This window comes from Condylostylus longicornis, unplaced genomic scaffold, assembly GCF_029603195.1.
Source record: "Condylostylus longicornis isolate FDR11 unplaced genomic scaffold, ASM2960319v2 ptg000079l, whole genome shotgun sequence".
In the NCBI taxonomy this organism is placed as follows: Eukaryota; Metazoa; Arthropoda; class Insecta; order Diptera; family Dolichopodidae; genus Condylostylus; species Condylostylus longicornis.
In genome coordinates, this window is record NW_026578047.1 from 168584 (window position 1) to 187569 (window position 18986).

Consider the following 18986-nt stretch of genomic DNA (forward strand, 5'->3'; position numbering starts at 1 on the left):
TTATAAGGAGCATAGAAAAGTTGCGCTCAGTGCTAATTATATTTTAATCACTTTTCAATTTTAATCACTATGCAAAGCACATATCTTGCTTAACTACTTGCCTACCTAAGTAGTTCTTAGATTTTCTAAATTAAGGTTTAGATTCGCCCAAACACTCATGTTAGTTACGAATTGCTGTCAATTTTGTTTGCAAATCTTACAATATTAACAAATTAAATTATGAATTATAAAAATTTCATTAAAAATATGAAAATTTAGTCAAAAAATTTGATATGTGTACATATTTACATACATACATAATGTAAGTTAAAAAAATGCATAAGTTAAGGGTTTATGTACTTACCAAATACACCGTATACATACATACTTGCAACAGTAAATACATACTGTACATTGATTTAATATTCATTTAATATTGCATTTTTATACTTAATTCTTGAAATTTAAGTGACAGCATTTTATATTGTATCGTACTGGCTGCTGCTTCCTCCAAGTTAATTTGCAGTTTACATTCACAAACAGTTCGTATACATATAAAAATCCAATATTTAGACCGAATTTTTTGGATGGAAAGAACATTCAAATATTAAAATTTTGTAAAATTCACCAGATCAGCTAATTTTCATATTATTTTCCAATTCAATTCGTATGAATTCTTAATTAATGGTATTATTTTGTAACATCGGAATGGATTAATAGAGCAAAAACGTTTCATAAAAATTTGTGCTTGTTGTTACATACATACATACGTACATATATATATACATAGATGTGCATACAAGCGTAAGCAAATAAGAAATTCACAGTTATTCAATTCTTGGTCTATTTGGCTTCCATTTTAATAATTACTAACGTCCATTTTTACTTTTCAAATTATTCTTCAATCTTTAAATTTATTCATATACACATTTTCAAATAATATTCTAAAATCATGGCTATCTTAATAATAAATTTTTGATCAAAGCAAATTATTGCACCTTCGTTTTTTCAATAAAAATTTTATAGAGTTCTCCTGACACACATTTTTTAATAGAATTCATTATCTCGTGCTTCATCCATATACATGACACCAAAGTTATATGTAAATTAAATACTATTAAAGTACTTTAACCTTTTTTAAATTACTATTCTTAAAATAATTTTTTATTAAATTTTATTTCACTTATTTGTTGTACCTTTGTTATTGGAAATCGAATTAAAAAATGCGCAAACATCCAATAATGTACGTGATAAAACTTCTTACTTGAAGCGTCATTCGAATGTCACCATTATGTTAGTATAGTAGTGTTCTTATTGATTACGGTACGTGTACGTTTTATTAAACTTTATACTAAATTAACAGCAATTTTTATAATTAAATATAATAATTTTTGATTTTCGGGAACAGCGTTTTTATAAAAAACATATTGAAATTAAGTTCGACATTTAAAACAACAATAATTTATTAAACAATCAAGAAAGTGTCATTTTGTCATCTGTCAAATAAGGAATTCAAAGATTAAAGTTGAATGAACCAATATGAAATTTATTAATCATTAATTCGTCGCTTCGGTGCAGAATTATAAAATTTTGTGTAAAATTCACATTCACTTTATTTTTAGTATAGCTACTTCGATTTTAAATAGCTCATTTTAAATACAACAAACTAAATAATTCCCCTTAATTGCCAAATTATTTTTCTTGATGTTATTGGAACGTACATATGTACATATTTCAAAATTATATGTATCTTTCTGAGACGCAAACTTTAAATCAATTCAAGTACAGGTACCTATGTTGAAATAAATATTTAAAGCATTAAAAAAGCTATTTAAAACTTTAAAAATATTAATTTTAATCAGTCATAGATTGTTTTAAGTTTAACGATTAGAGGTTTATTGTTTTTGCAGCAAACATGAATACTGACACAGATTTACGTAGCTCTGTTTATATAAGTTTTTAAAATTTTGAATATTTGTATAGTGGTTCGGTTTTATTTTGTTATGCTAATAAAATTTAAAATGATTATAATATTATGTTAGAACATATATTGTGATGACTATTTAAAAACAGGTATATTAATCGTAATTCTAGATCGATAGCAACAATAAAATATACTTACGTAATTTAAATCGACTTTGAACTTTTAAAATGAGACATTGGCTATAATATATAAGCATATATTTAATTAAAAACAAAATTGTATTCAAATAAATATGTGCGGTTTAACAAAAAAGATGTATAATATCTAAATTATTTAAATGAACAACTCTAATAAGGCATTTTTATTCAAAATTAAATTCAAACGACATTCAGTACGGTAGAGGCAAAAATTATTACGTCAATTGAAATTCTAAAAAGGTTTATAATAACGTAAAACGTATTCAATACGTGAAGTAAATGTAAGAAACCATTCACTTAGAAAAAGTTTACACCGAAAATAGACATATGACGTAGAGTATAGACGTCTATGACATTGAAGGACATGTGCCAAAATATATGACGATCACAAAGCTTCTCTACGTAAAATAAAAACAGCTGAGTGTCAATTTTGTATATAAATACCTTGATGCATATAAATACCTTGTATATAATACCTTGATAATAACGCCAGTTTACAAATTTAATCAATCTATAAGGAAAACAAACATTAGATCCAGTTTTCACTTTTAATAATAAGTCCGAAAACTAGATGGTGTTTGTGTTGTATGATTGACCAATACTCAACTGACAATTTGCTTTTGATATTTAATTTTAAAAATTAAAGTATTTGAGAGCATAATTGAAACTGCTAGTTTTGTTTTTATAACATTTAAAAAGATATACTCGGTTTTTGGATAGACTTGAAAACCCAAATTAGCAAAAAAAATGGAAATTATGCCAAGGAGATCAAAAGAGTTTTTTTGCCGTGCAAGCACACTTGCGAAACCCTAAAAAAATTGTCCAACAGAATTCAGATTATAGAAGAAAAATAGACTTGTTACAGGCCACCTACTATAAGGTATGTTATTTAAATAAAGATTCTCCAAGAGCATATACAATTCTTTAAATAATTTAAATTTAATAGAATTTACATAGAATGTATTGAAACAAGATCTTGTTCATTTACAGATCTTTTTTATCACTCTTTTTTTAATATTTTGCATACTAACATTAATGAATCAAATCAATTGACAATTTTTCGCCAAGAATACTCTCAAAGTAATTTTCATTTTAAGATATAAAAAAAAAAACGAAATTTAACCGCTTTATCCACAGTTTTATAAATGTTATATTAGTCCTTGAGCATCATATCAGGTTTTCAATTCGTTTCAACTTAAGCTACAAGATGCTAAATTTAATTTAAAACCCATAAATCATATTATAGAACCAAAGAACAATTTCATCTTTCAAATTGCAATTTCCAAAAGGAATTCTACCACTTTTAAATGACAAATAACGAAATTGCGAATACTGATAAACTCAAATTCTATATATTAAAATGGTTCTTGACCAAAAAAAAAAATTACTTCAAATAAAATTTTCCGATAATTTTGGCTTTTTGTTAAATACATGTATTCATGTATACATAATCTAGAGGGAATGAATGCTAAACAAAAAAACTCTAAATATAACTAAAAAATACAGAGAAAAAACTGATTAAATTTGCAAAACAATATTTTTACATATGCATAGTTAAAAACAAAGGAAAATTTTTTTATTTTGGAAAGATATTAAAAGGAAATTAATGATAAAATATTAGATTACTACGGAATATATGCCAATGACCGTACGAGTATATAAAAGAAACTGCGAATTTTGTTTTTATTTTTGATAAACAATATCACAATTAAAAGTTTAAATATGATGTTAATATTATATACCTATATGTAAATTTCATTTATTTATTTTAGATGTTTAAATGCTGAGTTTAGAACTTCAATAATTCCTGTGGGTACTTATGTAAGTTCATATTTACATGTTTCTAAAAATTGATATTTTTTCCATGTTTACATTGCAATTGTCACACCTTAGATTCTGGAGAATTAGTACTTGAATCAATATGCTACATTCTAAGTCTAAACATGTGTAAGCGGCCCTCTTATTTTCATTCTATAAAAACTAATGAAACCGAAAACTTTTGAATATCTTGAAATGTATATTTTCCTACAATGAAATGCATGATTTTTCAAATGTAAGATGTTTTTTTCTGCAAATTATCAATGATAATCTTTATTAAAAACCTTTACTATTTCAATAATTGTTTTTAAAAACATTCGTCCATTTCCAGAAATTCCATTACCTTATTCCTTCTAACATATTAAATGCGACTCTAATATACTTTCTATTAAATATTTTGCCTCTTATAAAAATTATATAATATGAAATAGAAATGAAAGTAAAAAATTAGAAATTATTTCTATTTGCTATTCATTTAAATATTTGATATTTAAAATTTCTTAATAAAATTAAACTAACATGCTAGCGTACTTTCAAATTTAAGTACAAAGTTCATATAACACTTTTATTTTTTTTTTTAAATAAACTTCATACAAAATAATAATAAATACAAATAATAAATATCAGACATAATGTGTTATTGTGATTCATTGAACAGAAAAAAAAAAAAAGAAACAGAAATCAGGTTTTCGGTTTTTGGGATTTTTCCTTTTTAATTCGAGTAAGTGTAAAAAGTAAAAAAACACAATAAATTAAATATTTATCACTACAGGGCTCTTCCAATTGTCCAAATAATAGGAGCTTGTGGACTATAAATGATATCTAGTTATTATTTTAGATTTTTTGTTCATTTATTAAAGAGCTTATAATATCTAGTTATCAAACATTAATAATTTTCCATTGCTTTGAGCTAAAAATATAGAAAAAAAAAATAATTACTCGTATGTTAAAAAGTGTTAATAATTACAATTTTTTTGTTGAATAAAATATTTTATATGAATATGAAAGTGTGCACAGCATTTAATTTAAATATATATTTTTTTAATTTTATAAAATATATGATTGTCTATATAAATATAATTTGTAATATGGTTTCCAAATATTTTAATATAATGCAAGAAATTGAAAACAGATCAAAAATTAAAAAGATAAAAACGAAATTAATGAAAACAATAGATAAATATGGAAATTTGAAATATACTTAGCAATAGCATGTAAGATATTTCAAAGTCTCTGATATTTTTCAGATATAGACCGTAAAAATGTATTTCGGTCATATTAATCACAATTAATCTTAAAAAATGTATTTATTAAAGAAATATATTTAAAGCTTAAAAAATGTATTTATGTTGCATAATTTAGCAAAAAATCATGCTAAGCAAAATTTAAATCACAAATTTGGAGCTAAGCTATTTTTAAGCAAATTTTTTTATTAGTCTAATACTTTAGTATTCTGTTACTACTATTCTATCATCATGATTATATTAAAATATGAGCAAAACTGCATTATTTCAAACTTTATACAGCAAAAAAAAATTAATTATTTATTTTAGCACATTTGAATTAATTTTCAGAAATATTTTTCATATATTGAACCAAGATTTTTTTTTATATCGCTTAAAACAAATATTTTATTTATAAATCTTAATATAAGATTTTCACTTATCATCCATTGGGCACAATAGATACTGCACATATAGATAATTTTGAAATATTTTATTTACTAAATAATAAAAATATTACGCCCATTTTTTTTTTTTGCTTTAATATTAGTTATTAGCAAATATTTATTGAAATAATTCACAACTATTAGAGAATTTTTTATTTGTGAAAAAGTTATTGTAACAATTCAATTCAATTTGCAAATTTAGTTTTCTGATTTTTTTAAAGTTTCTCTTAGTAAGAAAATTTTGTTTTTTATGTAAATATTTTGTGGTACAAGAATAAATTCAAATTTTATGTAAAAGATGTGAAAATTTATGAACCACTAGCAAATGAGATTAAAAATAATTATGAAACTGAGAAAAATGTTTAACCTACTTTTACGGGGTCAACACCACAATACCGTAATTTGGTTTATATTTCTTTGGTAGCAAAATATTTTTTAAATAAAATTAATATAATTTTATAATAGTTGTGTGGGTGTTAAATCATGTCAGAAATTCGTTTGATTATAAAATAATAAATTTTATTTTAATTATTTTTTGATATTGGTAAATCTAAAAAATTTATTATATGAAAATCAGAAACCGTATATATATATGTATTACAATAATTGTAAACTGAATCTCCGAGTAGAACATGATTTTTGCACTCATTTACTATTTCAGATATTATTTTAAATAAACTTACTAATTTTAATTTTTTTGCAGACTTGTGAAGCGTAAATTTTAAGGAGAAAGTAAAGAAGTTAGTTACTTGATATTTTGGCTCAATTTTCCAAAATAAACGTAAATTTAATAATATTAGTAATTTTTTATCATATACATTTATGTCTTTCTAATTTTGTAGGTAATTTTGATACAACAGAAAAAAAAACACGTGTTAAAGAGAATTTGCAATTTTTTCTAATCAAATTTAAAATTCAAATTATAAGAATTCAACCAATATCGATTATCTCTAATTAGGTATAATAATTTCAAAAGATTTAATAAATTATTCTAATATTTTAAATTATTTATTTTTTTTTAGTAAAATTTTCATTTTAAAATCAAGTTTCATACCGGAAATCCCTTATACACATGATTATATTCTTAAACTTATACTATATTAAATTTTGTATAAATGGGTGAATAATAAAATAGACAATTTTAAAAAACTAAATTTAAATCTAAATTTAAGAAAGAAAAAAAAAATACTAAACATAAGTTATTTTTTATACAATACCATAAGTTGAATTGGAAATTTTTATCAAGTCTATAAAACTTATCGTATAAAATTAATATTGATAAAAATTATTAAATAAAAATGAGTTACCATGGTCCATTTAATCTTATAACAGATATTTTATACCATATAAGGTACAGACTATAAGACTTTTACTTTTTAGAGAAAAAAAAAAATACCAAAGGTTAAAAATTAAAATAAAAAATTTTAAATTTCAACCTTGAATTTGCATCTTGACTTTTAAGTTTGCGGTATTGGGTTTTTTAAACTCTTATATTCTTTTAAACAATAACTTTTTATCTTTTTGTATTAATATACAAAAAAAACTGTAGGGAATAAGAAATTTTATAATATTTGTATTATAAATTGTAACCGGTTTTTATTTATTGTATATTTTCTGTAATATTAATTTTTTTTTAAGAGATACACAAGTCTAGTTAAGTTATTTATAGTTTACAATTTTCATGGTTGTTTTTTTTTTAACATTTCTGAATTTTGAAGCATCAATATTGTAAATTTTATGCGTATTGATTGTTGATCAATAAAAAAGTGTTAAATTACTTCCCTATAGCGGCAATTGAATTTTATTTTATTGACATTATAAAATATTTTTTTTGGTTTTTAGTTATATTTTTTTCGAAATTCTCTTATAATTTATTTAAAATAACTTATGTATATGTTGAGATACTGAATACAAATTAAGATATATGTAGTATGAGAGTAGTAGCATTGAATGGAGCAACATGTATTTAAATATATTCTTCATAGGGTTAATGGAAAAAATTTAATTTTAAATTCTTAATCTTAATATAGTAATTTAATTAAATTGAACCGCTTTAATATTTCTTGAACAAGCTGTTCTTAATGAAAGTACCATTACATTCGCCTTACAATTTTAATATTAGTTCATTTTCAGTTATACTGTACTACGCTGACAATCAAAACCGATTCTACATTAAAAGTTACTTTCATTCAAATCTATTACATGATCTCAATCAAATATTTTCACTTTTTATACAATTTGCATTTTATAAATTTTATAAATAAATATTATTTTAATAGAAATGCGTATATATGAATAAATAATTTTAATCTATATTATTAGCTCTTTGTTATAATAAAAAATTTTAATTTGGAAAGTTTACGTATAATTTTTTAAATAAAAGGCAAAGATTCATAAAAAATAAAACAAAGAATATTGTTGTCGTTGAAAAATTAAATTTGATTCACAATAGCTAATTTGTTGTGTACACAATGCACATACTTTTAGAAAATATTCATAAATTTATGATTAATAATATGTAAGAAATTCAAAATTTATAGAAATATTAATTAAAATAAATAAAATATACATGAGTATGTCGTATATTTTATTTATTTTAATGAAATTTAATAATTTTTTATATTCGTATCAGTGCAATCATAAAGCAACAGAATTCAGAATTAGGTGATATTACGGTTTTAAAATCAAATTTTGGATTTCTAACATATTAAAGTTCTAGATGTGAACAGTTCCAGTTTATTCTTCTCAATATATTTAATCCAATGTGGGAATAGTTTTAGATGATATACTTCACCTGTTCTATAAGTAATTGCAAATAAAATACTAATTCACTTCACTTAAAAACACCTGTAAATTCCAATTAAAATTAATTTTTTTTATATTTTTTCATATACACAAGTAAAGCAAAACGCATATTTTTATATAAATAATTGAAAATTCAAAATTAATTTAATCGAATTTGTACTTTTTAAATTCAATAATATTAAATTAATTTCCAATATTTTATGTTTGCTCATATTATATATCTAAGAAAATTTAAATAAAAATTAACATAGTTATAGTAAATTGAATATTTATGCACAATATATTTTGTATAAATAAATAAAACGGTAAAAATAAGCGGTCATGTTAATTTTTCATTTTATTTTCATTGTAATTGTCTAAGTATAATTGCCATTCGTCATTATAATATTTTTGAAAATTGCCTCTCTTTTTCTTTTGTAATTTGCATGCCCATCATTCCTCGATCATCAACATTATTAAATATATTTTGTTCATTGACCTCTATTAGTCAAAAAATGAGATGCGTTTTTTTTCACTTTTGCTAACTGATTTCTGTTTAAATTAAATTAACCCTGAGTTGTTATTAGTGTGTGTATACTGTTATAACGAGGTCGAATTTAAGATCAATTAATTTTCAATCAATCTATAATATAAATAATGTATGTACTTGATTTGAATGATTTTAAAATAATATTAATATTGTGAATATGAATAGAATTGTATAAATGTTATGTGCATGGGGAATGGTTTGTGCCTGTCAACAAAAAATATTTTAAGTTAATAAATTTTAAAATGCGCAACGGAATTGAATTTTAACACGATTCCATAAATTATTGTTTATAAAAATGATAAAAATTTAACGTAAAATAGAAATTTTAAATAAAGTGTTATACTAGTAATAAACCGAAAAATATGCATAATATTTTTTTTTGTATTTTAGTAAAATTCAAGTTAAACTAAAGAGTATCTAAGCAGTAGAGCATCATGAGTATAATCTTCAAAAAAACAAATCAATACAAATAGATCTAAACTGTTATACAAATTTAAATTATAATTACATCCATAATTTTATACATATTCCACTGCTATAACAGTATTTAAATAATGGAATACGTAATTTTCTAAATTATAACTTTTTTTTATTAATTTTGATGCTAATTCAAATTTAAATGCCTTACTAAAAGAAATTATTAAAATCAGCTATAAAACGTATATAAATTATGTATAACAGTTAGGTTTCATTTAAATTTTGTAATTATATTAGAAAGTAACATATAGCTAATCTGTCTATATTTAAAAATGAAATATTATAATATTTTCATAAATATACGAATTTTTAAATATGTATAATACTTTTCATAATTTTGTGTTATAAACGAATTAAACTATTTTGAAATACTATTGTATAATAATTATAAATAAACAATGTATGTATATAAAGTGTATATGAGTTCTCCACTACACAAGTCAAAAAAATAGACATGAACACTAACTGTAGACTACGTATAACAGTTTTCAAACAGACTAAACATTTTTTATTAAATTATAAAAATGAAGTTCAATGAAGTACGTACTACAAATGTCATATTTTGTACCGGAAATCTAAGGTAATAATTAAAAATGAACTTGATAACCAAATCTAATATTACGTGTATCTTATACAAGTATGTGTACTAAACATTGATTCACATGTGAATGGACAATATAAGTTAATTTGTAAATTCAAGGTACTCGTTCTAAATCGATTGATTTCATCGAAATTCATTAATTTTTCTTATTTGATTTGTACTTGAACACTATTTCTTTTTTTGAACTTCGCATTTCCGTTGAACTCAATAAAAAAAATCAAAGTCTTACCCACAACACATAATAAATAATTGTTGCTTATTGATTGAAGCTTTGCAAAAAAAAAAAAAATTAGAGTTATCGGTATTTTTTTTTCTTTTCTCTTGCCTCCCTTTTTTTTCAATTTTGTTTTCTATATTTTCACCTTCATTTTTGTAGTCTCATTAATCTTTAGCGTAAAAATTTGATTTTGATCAATTTTAATATAAGTATAAAAAATTAAATAAAACAAATGTTGTGATTTTAAAATTAATTAAAATTGAAAATAAAAAAAAAAAAGAAAAAATTGAAACTGTAATGAGAAAATAATTCAAATGTCAAAATATTTTTGAGATCGAGGTTATATCCAAATATACAGTTGATTAGTACAGAACCAGCGCCATATAGTGTGCGAATCTTTTACTTACTTTATTTACTTATAAACTGTTTTTCTCTTGTCAAATTCTTTTGTTACCCATAATCTGCGCGTATTTTTAATATTTTCGAATTTTATAATTTTACTCGGTCAAGGAAAATTTTTTAGTGTAAAACCGGTTTTGTATTTTTCTTGTTTTCGTTTCTTTTTATTATTTTTATTATTTTCTTATTGTTATCATGGTTATTATTATTCTATTTATGACTTTTATTTTTCTTTTTTTTTTTTTTATTTCCGATTTTTATTATAATAAGGGTATGGTGGGTATCATTAACAACTTATATGGGAGTTTTTTTATGATATTTTTAAGAGTTATTGATATTTTACTGAACTTGTGATTTTTTTATTATTTTTTCTCTCTTTTTTTTTCTTTCTTTTTTTATTTAAGTTTGCTTTCTTCTTGTCTTTATCAGACGACGACGATGATTACTTCCTAGATTGTGATTTGTTAATTTTAAGTAAAGAAGCTTTTTGAAGAAAAAAGAGACTTTATGAATTTTTATGATATTCAAAATTAGTTTAGTTTTAAATCGCAGTTTGTAGTGAATAGACGTGTTTAAAAACGAAAAAAAATTTGCGTGATTTTATAAAATTTAAAAATATAAATTTAATAAATTTGTAAGTTTCTTAATTTTAAAAATATAAATAATAAATTTTTTTAATTAAATTTTTAATAAAATTTTTAATTAGTTTAATATAGTGGTAGATAAAAACTGTTATACATCAATATTTTAAAAATTTTATTATAAATAATAAATAAAAATCAATTTTTTTCTAATTAAATTTTTAATAAAATTTTTAATTAATTTTATATGCCTCGTGCATGATAAAAACTGTTATACAAAAATTTTAAAATTAAAAAAATTAAATTGAAATTTATTTGAAAAAAAAATTTTTAATATTTTTCGAAAAAATTAAAACGTGTTAATTAAAATGAAATTTATTGTTTTATAACTTAATACCGTTATTAAGCCGTTAGTGTGCAAGAATTGTTTTTTTGTTTGCTTTCACGATTAATAAATAAAAATTCAAAATAAATTTTATATGCTAATAGAGATGCCAATATACAATATATGCTAATTTAATGCCAATACACACAATAAGGTAGCACTTCAAAGTGCAAAATTTGACGCATGCAAAAAATACGGGTGCGCTTGTGGGTTAATAAATGTCATCGTATACAATAAAACTGCATTTTCTATTTTTGCAGTATTGCTGCCTGCCATATTTTACTGATTTTGACAGTATCATTTAGTTTTTTTTTTTTTAATTGTATGGTTGGCTGCAGCCATATTGTCTTTTATAAAGCGATGAAATAGCATTTTTGTAATTATCATATTTTGCATTTTTGAAGTGCGGCCCAATTGTGTTTAGTGCATAAGGGAATGTCAGAATTTTGTCTGACGTTTTTCTTTTTTTTTTTTCTGTCTTAGTCGCAAAAATTTAAAAATTTTTTTTGGAAATCAATAATTTGGATATTATTGATGATTTTATTGATATTTTTTTTTAACAACTTATCAAAATTTTAATAAACTGGTTTCAATAATTTAATAAACGTGGAAACACAAAGATTAGTTTTTTGTTTTCGTTTGTTATTCATAATTAAAACGGATGGTAACAAAATTTCTGACATAATTTCGATTGAATAAATAATTTATTAAAAATCATGTTGAAACAAGATCATTTGGTTTTGTTTTTTAATTTACTAAGAAAATTTTGAATAAAGACAACGCCTTAGTTTTAGTTTCTTGTACTGGTATATTAAGCTAGTTTAAAATTTCCAAATCAAATTTATGATTGAACAATACAACTAGTGATTTTCTTAGCAAATAGAAATTTTAGTTTTCATTTCGACAGAGTGCAAAAATTATTTTAACTGCAATTTTAATATTTTTAATTTATACAGAGTTCTACTCATAAGGTTGCAAATAATTTGAGTGACAGTTTTTTGATAAATTTCCAGCAAAAAATTGTATGGTTGAATGGGGCAGGGCAGGGAAAGGTATGCAGATATACTGGTTTCCAAACTACAAACTCTTGAAAAAAAAGTTACCAAATTATTCCTGCATATAAATAAATGGTTACAAAATTCGGAACCATGCGACATAGAACAACCGACGGGAGCTTGTTTTACACGCGATCGGTTGCTCTTTACTTCTGGTTTGAATCAGTTTGTTCTGAGCCATAGTTTTCGAGATTAAGCTCGTCAAATTAGGATTTTTTTTTTTAAAAGCTGAAAATTTCTCGAAAACTTTTTATTAATTTTTTTTAATTTTACACTACAATGATAACTAAAAGTTAATTCATATAACATTTTCCTCTGTCTCTCATAGTTTTGCCATTAAAGCGTGTTAAATGTGTTTCCCTAAAATTTTTTGCCACCTTATGCGAAACACCCTGTATGCTATGAAAACTACCGTCATGAAATAATAGAAAAACAAAATTATTTTGTTTATTACAAAAAGTTCTTATTTTTTTGCGCTAACCATAAAATTAAAGGCCTTTATCTAGGCATAGTTTTTTTTTTTATTCTCCAGTATGAAATAAACGGATATTATAATTTCCATATCATATGTCATTTCCTTTTTTCTCAAAAGAATGACAAGTTCAGTTGATATTTTAAAAATATTATTGAGAAAAAAACGACATTTGAATTCTAATTAAGAGAATGACAATATTGACAAAACTAATTGAGAAAATCATTGCTCGGGTCGTATAAATTAAAAAAATTACTCGAAAAAGTGAGATAATGCGTCACTTTTTCGAGTCTCACTTGATTAATCGAAAAAAATTATTTCACTCGGATTAAAACTATTAATTATTAATTATACTAATTCCTCGCTTAAAGTCGAATTATATGACAATTAACCAAGCATTAATTCCACAATTCGTTTAATTAAATTTTTAATTATGGCTTAGAAAAGTTGTAAAATTACAATAAAAATTTATTGAAAGGGAAAAGTGTTACAATTTAAAAAAAGCACAAAATCTTATTGTACAGCTGAAATCATAACAAAATTTTAATAATTGTTTCAATTAAAACTTGTCTCGTGAATTTGATAAATGAAACATTTTACATCTCGTGAATTTATCAAAATTGTTTCTAGGTCTAAAATTAGATTTTCAATTATTGAAATCTATACACAATTGATATTGATTACAATCTATATAAGCGTTTTATAACTATAAAAATATCAATTATCAATTTATATTGCAATTTATTAACACATTTTTTTTTCTTTTCATTCTCACAATAATTGATTTAGAAGTTCACATTTTATTTGTTTTTAATTTAAAATAAATTTTTTAGTTATTGAATGTAAATTTTATATATTGGCAAAATTTTCATATAAAGTGGGAATAAAATAGAATTGATCGTGTCAACTTTGTGATACCCGTACGAATTTGTTACCCTATGTGCGAATAAATATGCCATAGCTGACTATATGGCATAGACTATGACTTTAAATTGCAATATTACCATATTAATTTATGCCAAATTTCAGTACTGTATTTTCAATATTTTCTAAGAAATGTCCAAATTACTATTGAAACTGTATGGCGGCTGCCACAACGAGTCTTAAAAATTTCAACGATTTTTATCACACATAACAGCCTCAATTATACACTTGTTTTGACGAAATTTCTATATTATAGCTCCAATAATTCCTGAAATAATACCAAATAACTTTTGGATTTGTATGAGCTATATATAACAAGTGCTCATGAGATCTCAACAACTTTTAATGAATATAGTTGCCGCATTTTACCGTATTTTATTTTGCAAAAATTTTTTTACTGATAGGTTGAACAGTTTTTAAGGTATAGCCTAAATAACTTATCAAGTTGTATGGCAGGTACTAGATGGAGTTAAACAATTTCAATAGCTTTTGTATAACATAATGGTTCTAATAATATATTCGCTTGTACGAAATTTCAATACTATAGCTTCTATAATTTCTAAGATATAGCCAACAAAATTTTGAAGTTATATAGCAGCTACCCGAACCAGTAGCTCAATTATGTCCAATTTAAATAAGGTTTTGGTATTTACTATAATAAGTCATTTATGAAAATTTGGTGAACTTAGCTCAATTAGCTTTTTATTAAGAGTTATCGTACAGACGGACATACCAAGCTAAATTGACTCAGAAATTTAATTAAATAAATTAAATTTAATAAAATTTTATTTTAATTATTTTATTATTTTTATTTCTTTTCAGAAAAATAGTAATTTAAAACAAAATGTCTAAAAAATATATTGAAGATTATAAACCATGTGTTAAATTTGATGAAAAACAATTACCATATATGGAATTAGGTGATGGTTCTGTTGTAAGATTAGAACGTTATGTTGAACCAGATGAAAAAACTAAAGAAAAAGCAAAACGTGAATTAAGAGAAACCGATGATGTTAAAGAGAAAGCAATGAATGAATTAAGAGCATTAATTGCAAGTAAGTATAATTTCATTTTGTTCCATTAATAAAATAAATAAATATTTTTTCTAAGAACGTATTTAATTAAAATACAAAAATATATTTCTATTTTAGAGGAAAATGGTTTACATTTACCAACTGATGAAGAATATATGGTTATGTTTTTACGACCATGTAAATTTTATCCGGATTCTTGTATGAAAAGGGTAAGTAGTAATCATAAAATAATAAATAATAAAATTTTTTAATGTTAATTTCTTCTTTTTTTTTAAATAATTTAAGATTAAAAATTTTTATAATCTTAAATATAAATATGGAATTGTATGCGATGAAATTACACCAAATAATTGTAGACAAGTATTTGAAAAAGAATTAATTTCTTTGATACCATATCGTGATCCAGAAGGTCGTAGAGTTATGTTTATTGAAGCTGGAAGTAAATATATAAAAAAATTTTTTAAATTTATATAAAAATTATTGAAATTAATTTATAAAATTTTTAAGAAAAATGGAAACCATCACAAGTACCATTAGAAGAAATATTTAAAGCAGTACAATTATTAGTATTAGCATCAATGGCTGAACCGATGACACAAATAAATGGTGCTGTTGTTGTTATTGATATGTTAGATTTACCATTAAGTCATGTTGTACAATTTACACCACATTTTGCCGCAATGATATTAGAATATGTACAAGATTGTATATTAATGAGATTAAAAGCTGTTCATATTGTTAATAATTCATATATATTTAATATGATATTTGCTATATTTAAACCATTTATTAGAGAAAAATTAAGGAAAAGAGTAAGTTTTTTTTTCAAAAATTAATGGTAATCTATATGTAGAAAATAAAATATTATATTCTATATTATTTTAATTTATTCTACTTAATTTTCTTTTATTTTAGATTTTCTTTCATGGTAAAGATATGAAATCATTCCATAAACATATACCACGTGATATTTTACCACCAAAATATGATGGTACTTTTGATGTTCCATTACCACCTGGTAAAATTGCTGCTGAAATGTTTGATGCATACAAAAAAGAATTTGATCGTAAGTTTAAATATTAATTACAATTTAAAATTGTAATTAAAATTAATTGAGTTGAATAGTAGTTTAAATCCACTTAAGATCCACTTAAGTCTTCTTCTTGAAATTCTTAAAAATATGGGGAATAAATAAAATTAAATGAACTTTATATACCATATTTTTAAAAGAAGCAACTCAGTTATTTTATAATAAAATACAAAATTAATTAATCAATTTTAAAATTTTTAAAATTAAATATTGTTATTAATTATTTAATTATTAAATTTAATATTTTTTTTATATATAATATTACTCTTTTTAGTTATAAACACATATGGTTATGCTGAAGACAGAAAAAAATTGAAAAGCTAATAAAATTTAAACGGAAGAACGATTAGAACAAACAAAAACAAAAAAAACTCGTACTTATTTTATTGTAATTAATTATTTTTTAAATATTTGTATTTTTAAAATCAATTTAAATAATATTGTTATATAAAAAAAAATATTCACTTACTTGCCAAAATTAAATTAAAAACAAAAACAAAAAAAAAAACTTTGAAACATTCTTACATTTGATGAAATTTCTCAAAAATTGAAATATGTGATCTTAAATAATTTGAAACAAAAAAACAAATGCATAATTTTAAAATTTCTTATTAGAAAATAAAAAAATATTTCTCTTCTTATATGAACTGGTTTTTTTTGAAAGTGGTATAAGTCCATTTCTTTATGTATTCAGATATTAATCGGCTTGCGTTTGAATTTAAAAATTCTGGCCATAATAACATAATTTGTTAGTTTTATGTTTACATAGAACTGAGAGAAGTTGTCTATAACTCACTAAAATTACCATTAACTTAGCCTTTTTAAAAAGTGGACTTATACCACTTTCAAAAAAAAACCAGTTCATATATTATTATAATATTATATAATATTGTATATATAAATATTTTCTAATTTATATATATATTTTTTTTTTCCTGGTACTGATTGTCATTATTATATTTAATTTTGTTTTTTTTTTCTATTTACTATAATTTAATATTTAATTTACTTATGTATATATAATTGTGTTTTGTCTCTTTGGTGAAGTTGTATATAATAAAATTATTATATAAAAACAATTTTTTTTTTTTTAAAGTAATAATATGTATATGTATTTATTATTATAAACAATTTGAATTTATGAAATATTGTACAAATGTTTAGGATTTTTTGCAATTTAATTTATTAATTTGGAGAAAATTATGGTTAAAAATATGTTAAGAATTTTGTAATGATGTTATATAATAGAGCTTATTGTGAGTACTTAAAAAACTTTTATACACGAATAATTTATGTGAATATTGTTATACAATAACAAATATATTTTGTTTACAATAATAATATGGAACTTTTTATAAAAATATTATCACTATCACTTAGTGATTTAATACTCAAAATAAGCTCCAATTTTTCAAATTCAATTCAAAAATTTTATATTTAAAATGTTTGAAACTCCCATATTACTGAAAATATGTATAACAACCAGATAATTTCTAGTTTCTATTAGTTTATTTATAAAAATAAAAATGTAGCTCAAAATAGTAATCAAATTTAACCATATATATTACTCTTTTCCTATATTTGTTTCTTAATTTAAAATATAATTCAATGGTATTTTTACATAATTCTGCATTTAATCAAATATTTTTAATTTGAATTTTAAAAAAAATAAATCTTTACTATATATGAAATATTAGACTGAAAATTAAAGATTGTTATATAAAAGATGTTTTGATAGTATAATAATGATATTATTATTTCATATAGTAATTTGTTTTGTATAACAAAAACATATACATATTTTAAATGAATTTATATATTAATAAAATAATATAAAAACAGGAATATATATTTTGAATTACATTTAAGTTAATCTTATACATGAAAAGAGGGGAAGAAAAAAATAAACTTTAATCATGTATTTTAAGTTTAATTTTTTGTTTTTTCCACAAAATTTTATTATTCTAGTAATGCTCATTTTAAATATTTCTATTAATCTAGTTTATATTATATTATATGAATTGAAAAATATATTGAAGAAAAAATAATATTTCATTTGCTTGGAATTATTTAGGTTAAATATATGTATTTGTTTGTTTATTTTTATTTGTCTTCTTAAATATTATAAGATAATTATTAAAGAATTCGGTTAAGATAATCAATAAGATTTAATAGGGTATTAAAATTGACGTATTCTTTAATTGGCGAAAAATTTATCTAGAATAACGAAAATTATTATTTTTACATGAATTTGAACTTTGAAAATTTTTAAGAATATGAAAATTTATTAACATCATTTCGTTCGATTTCAAGAATACAAATTGCAAAGTATCGGATACCGCACAATTATTAGAATAGAAAAAAATGTAAACTTGTAGAAATTATTAATACAATCTACACTCATATTTTGTTATTCGTATCACATCAAAACCCATCACTTTGATTCAAAAATCTTGTAATTTTTTTAAATAAAATTATGTAATTTCAAAATTTGAAATTCTATACTAGAAAACCATAATATCTTGTCATATCAATTGATGTGACTAACACAATATGGGTGCTATTCTCAAAACCTGTCTTTCAGATTCTATTCAAAATTTTAATTTTATTCAAATTATTGTCTTAAATATTAGATTAAAACGGATTTTCGGAATACATTTCGGCTTAAAATTTGAAGACTATACATTTTTAATTCCAAAAAAATTATTTTTAATAATTAAATAATTTCCATATAAATTCTACCATAAAATAAATTCTATTTGAGTGAATAACATTCTATTTTTAAAGATCTTCTTGGATTTTGGACGCAATACTAATAAAAAATGATATT

At 22.1% G+C, this 18986-nt stretch overlaps 1 protein-coding gene across 4 annotated transcripts in view; it reads left to right on the forward strand.

The window, feature by feature from the left end:
• Positions 1–17590, forward strand: part of LOC129612923 (alpha-tocopherol transfer protein-like) — a 28735-nt gene extending 11145 nt beyond the window's left edge. Inside the window, exons 2-10 of one of the 4 annotated variants that reach the window (XM_055526768.1) lie at positions 3873–3921; positions 6291–6368; positions 6430–6545; positions 14855–15087; positions 15184–15275; positions 15352–15505; positions 15574–15878; positions 15982–16132; positions 16431–17590. In XM_055526768.1, coding sequence (XP_055382743.1) covers positions 14877–15087; positions 15184–15275; positions 15352–15505; positions 15574–15878; positions 15982–16132; positions 16431–16480 — 963 coding nt within the window. In that variant the 5' untranslated portion in view covers positions 3873–3921; positions 6291–6368; positions 6430–6545; positions 14855–14876 and the 3' untranslated portion in view covers positions 16481–17590. Of the gene's footprint in view, positions 1–3872; positions 3922–6290; positions 6369–6429; positions 6546–11140; positions 11250–14854; positions 15088–15183; positions 15276–15351; positions 15506–15573; positions 15879–15981; positions 16133–16430 lie in introns of those variants that run through there. The other 3 variants (XM_055526767.1, XM_055526769.1, XM_055526766.1) reach the window with 3 other exon arrangements.
• The last annotated feature ends 1396 nt before the right edge of the window (positions 17591–18986 follow it).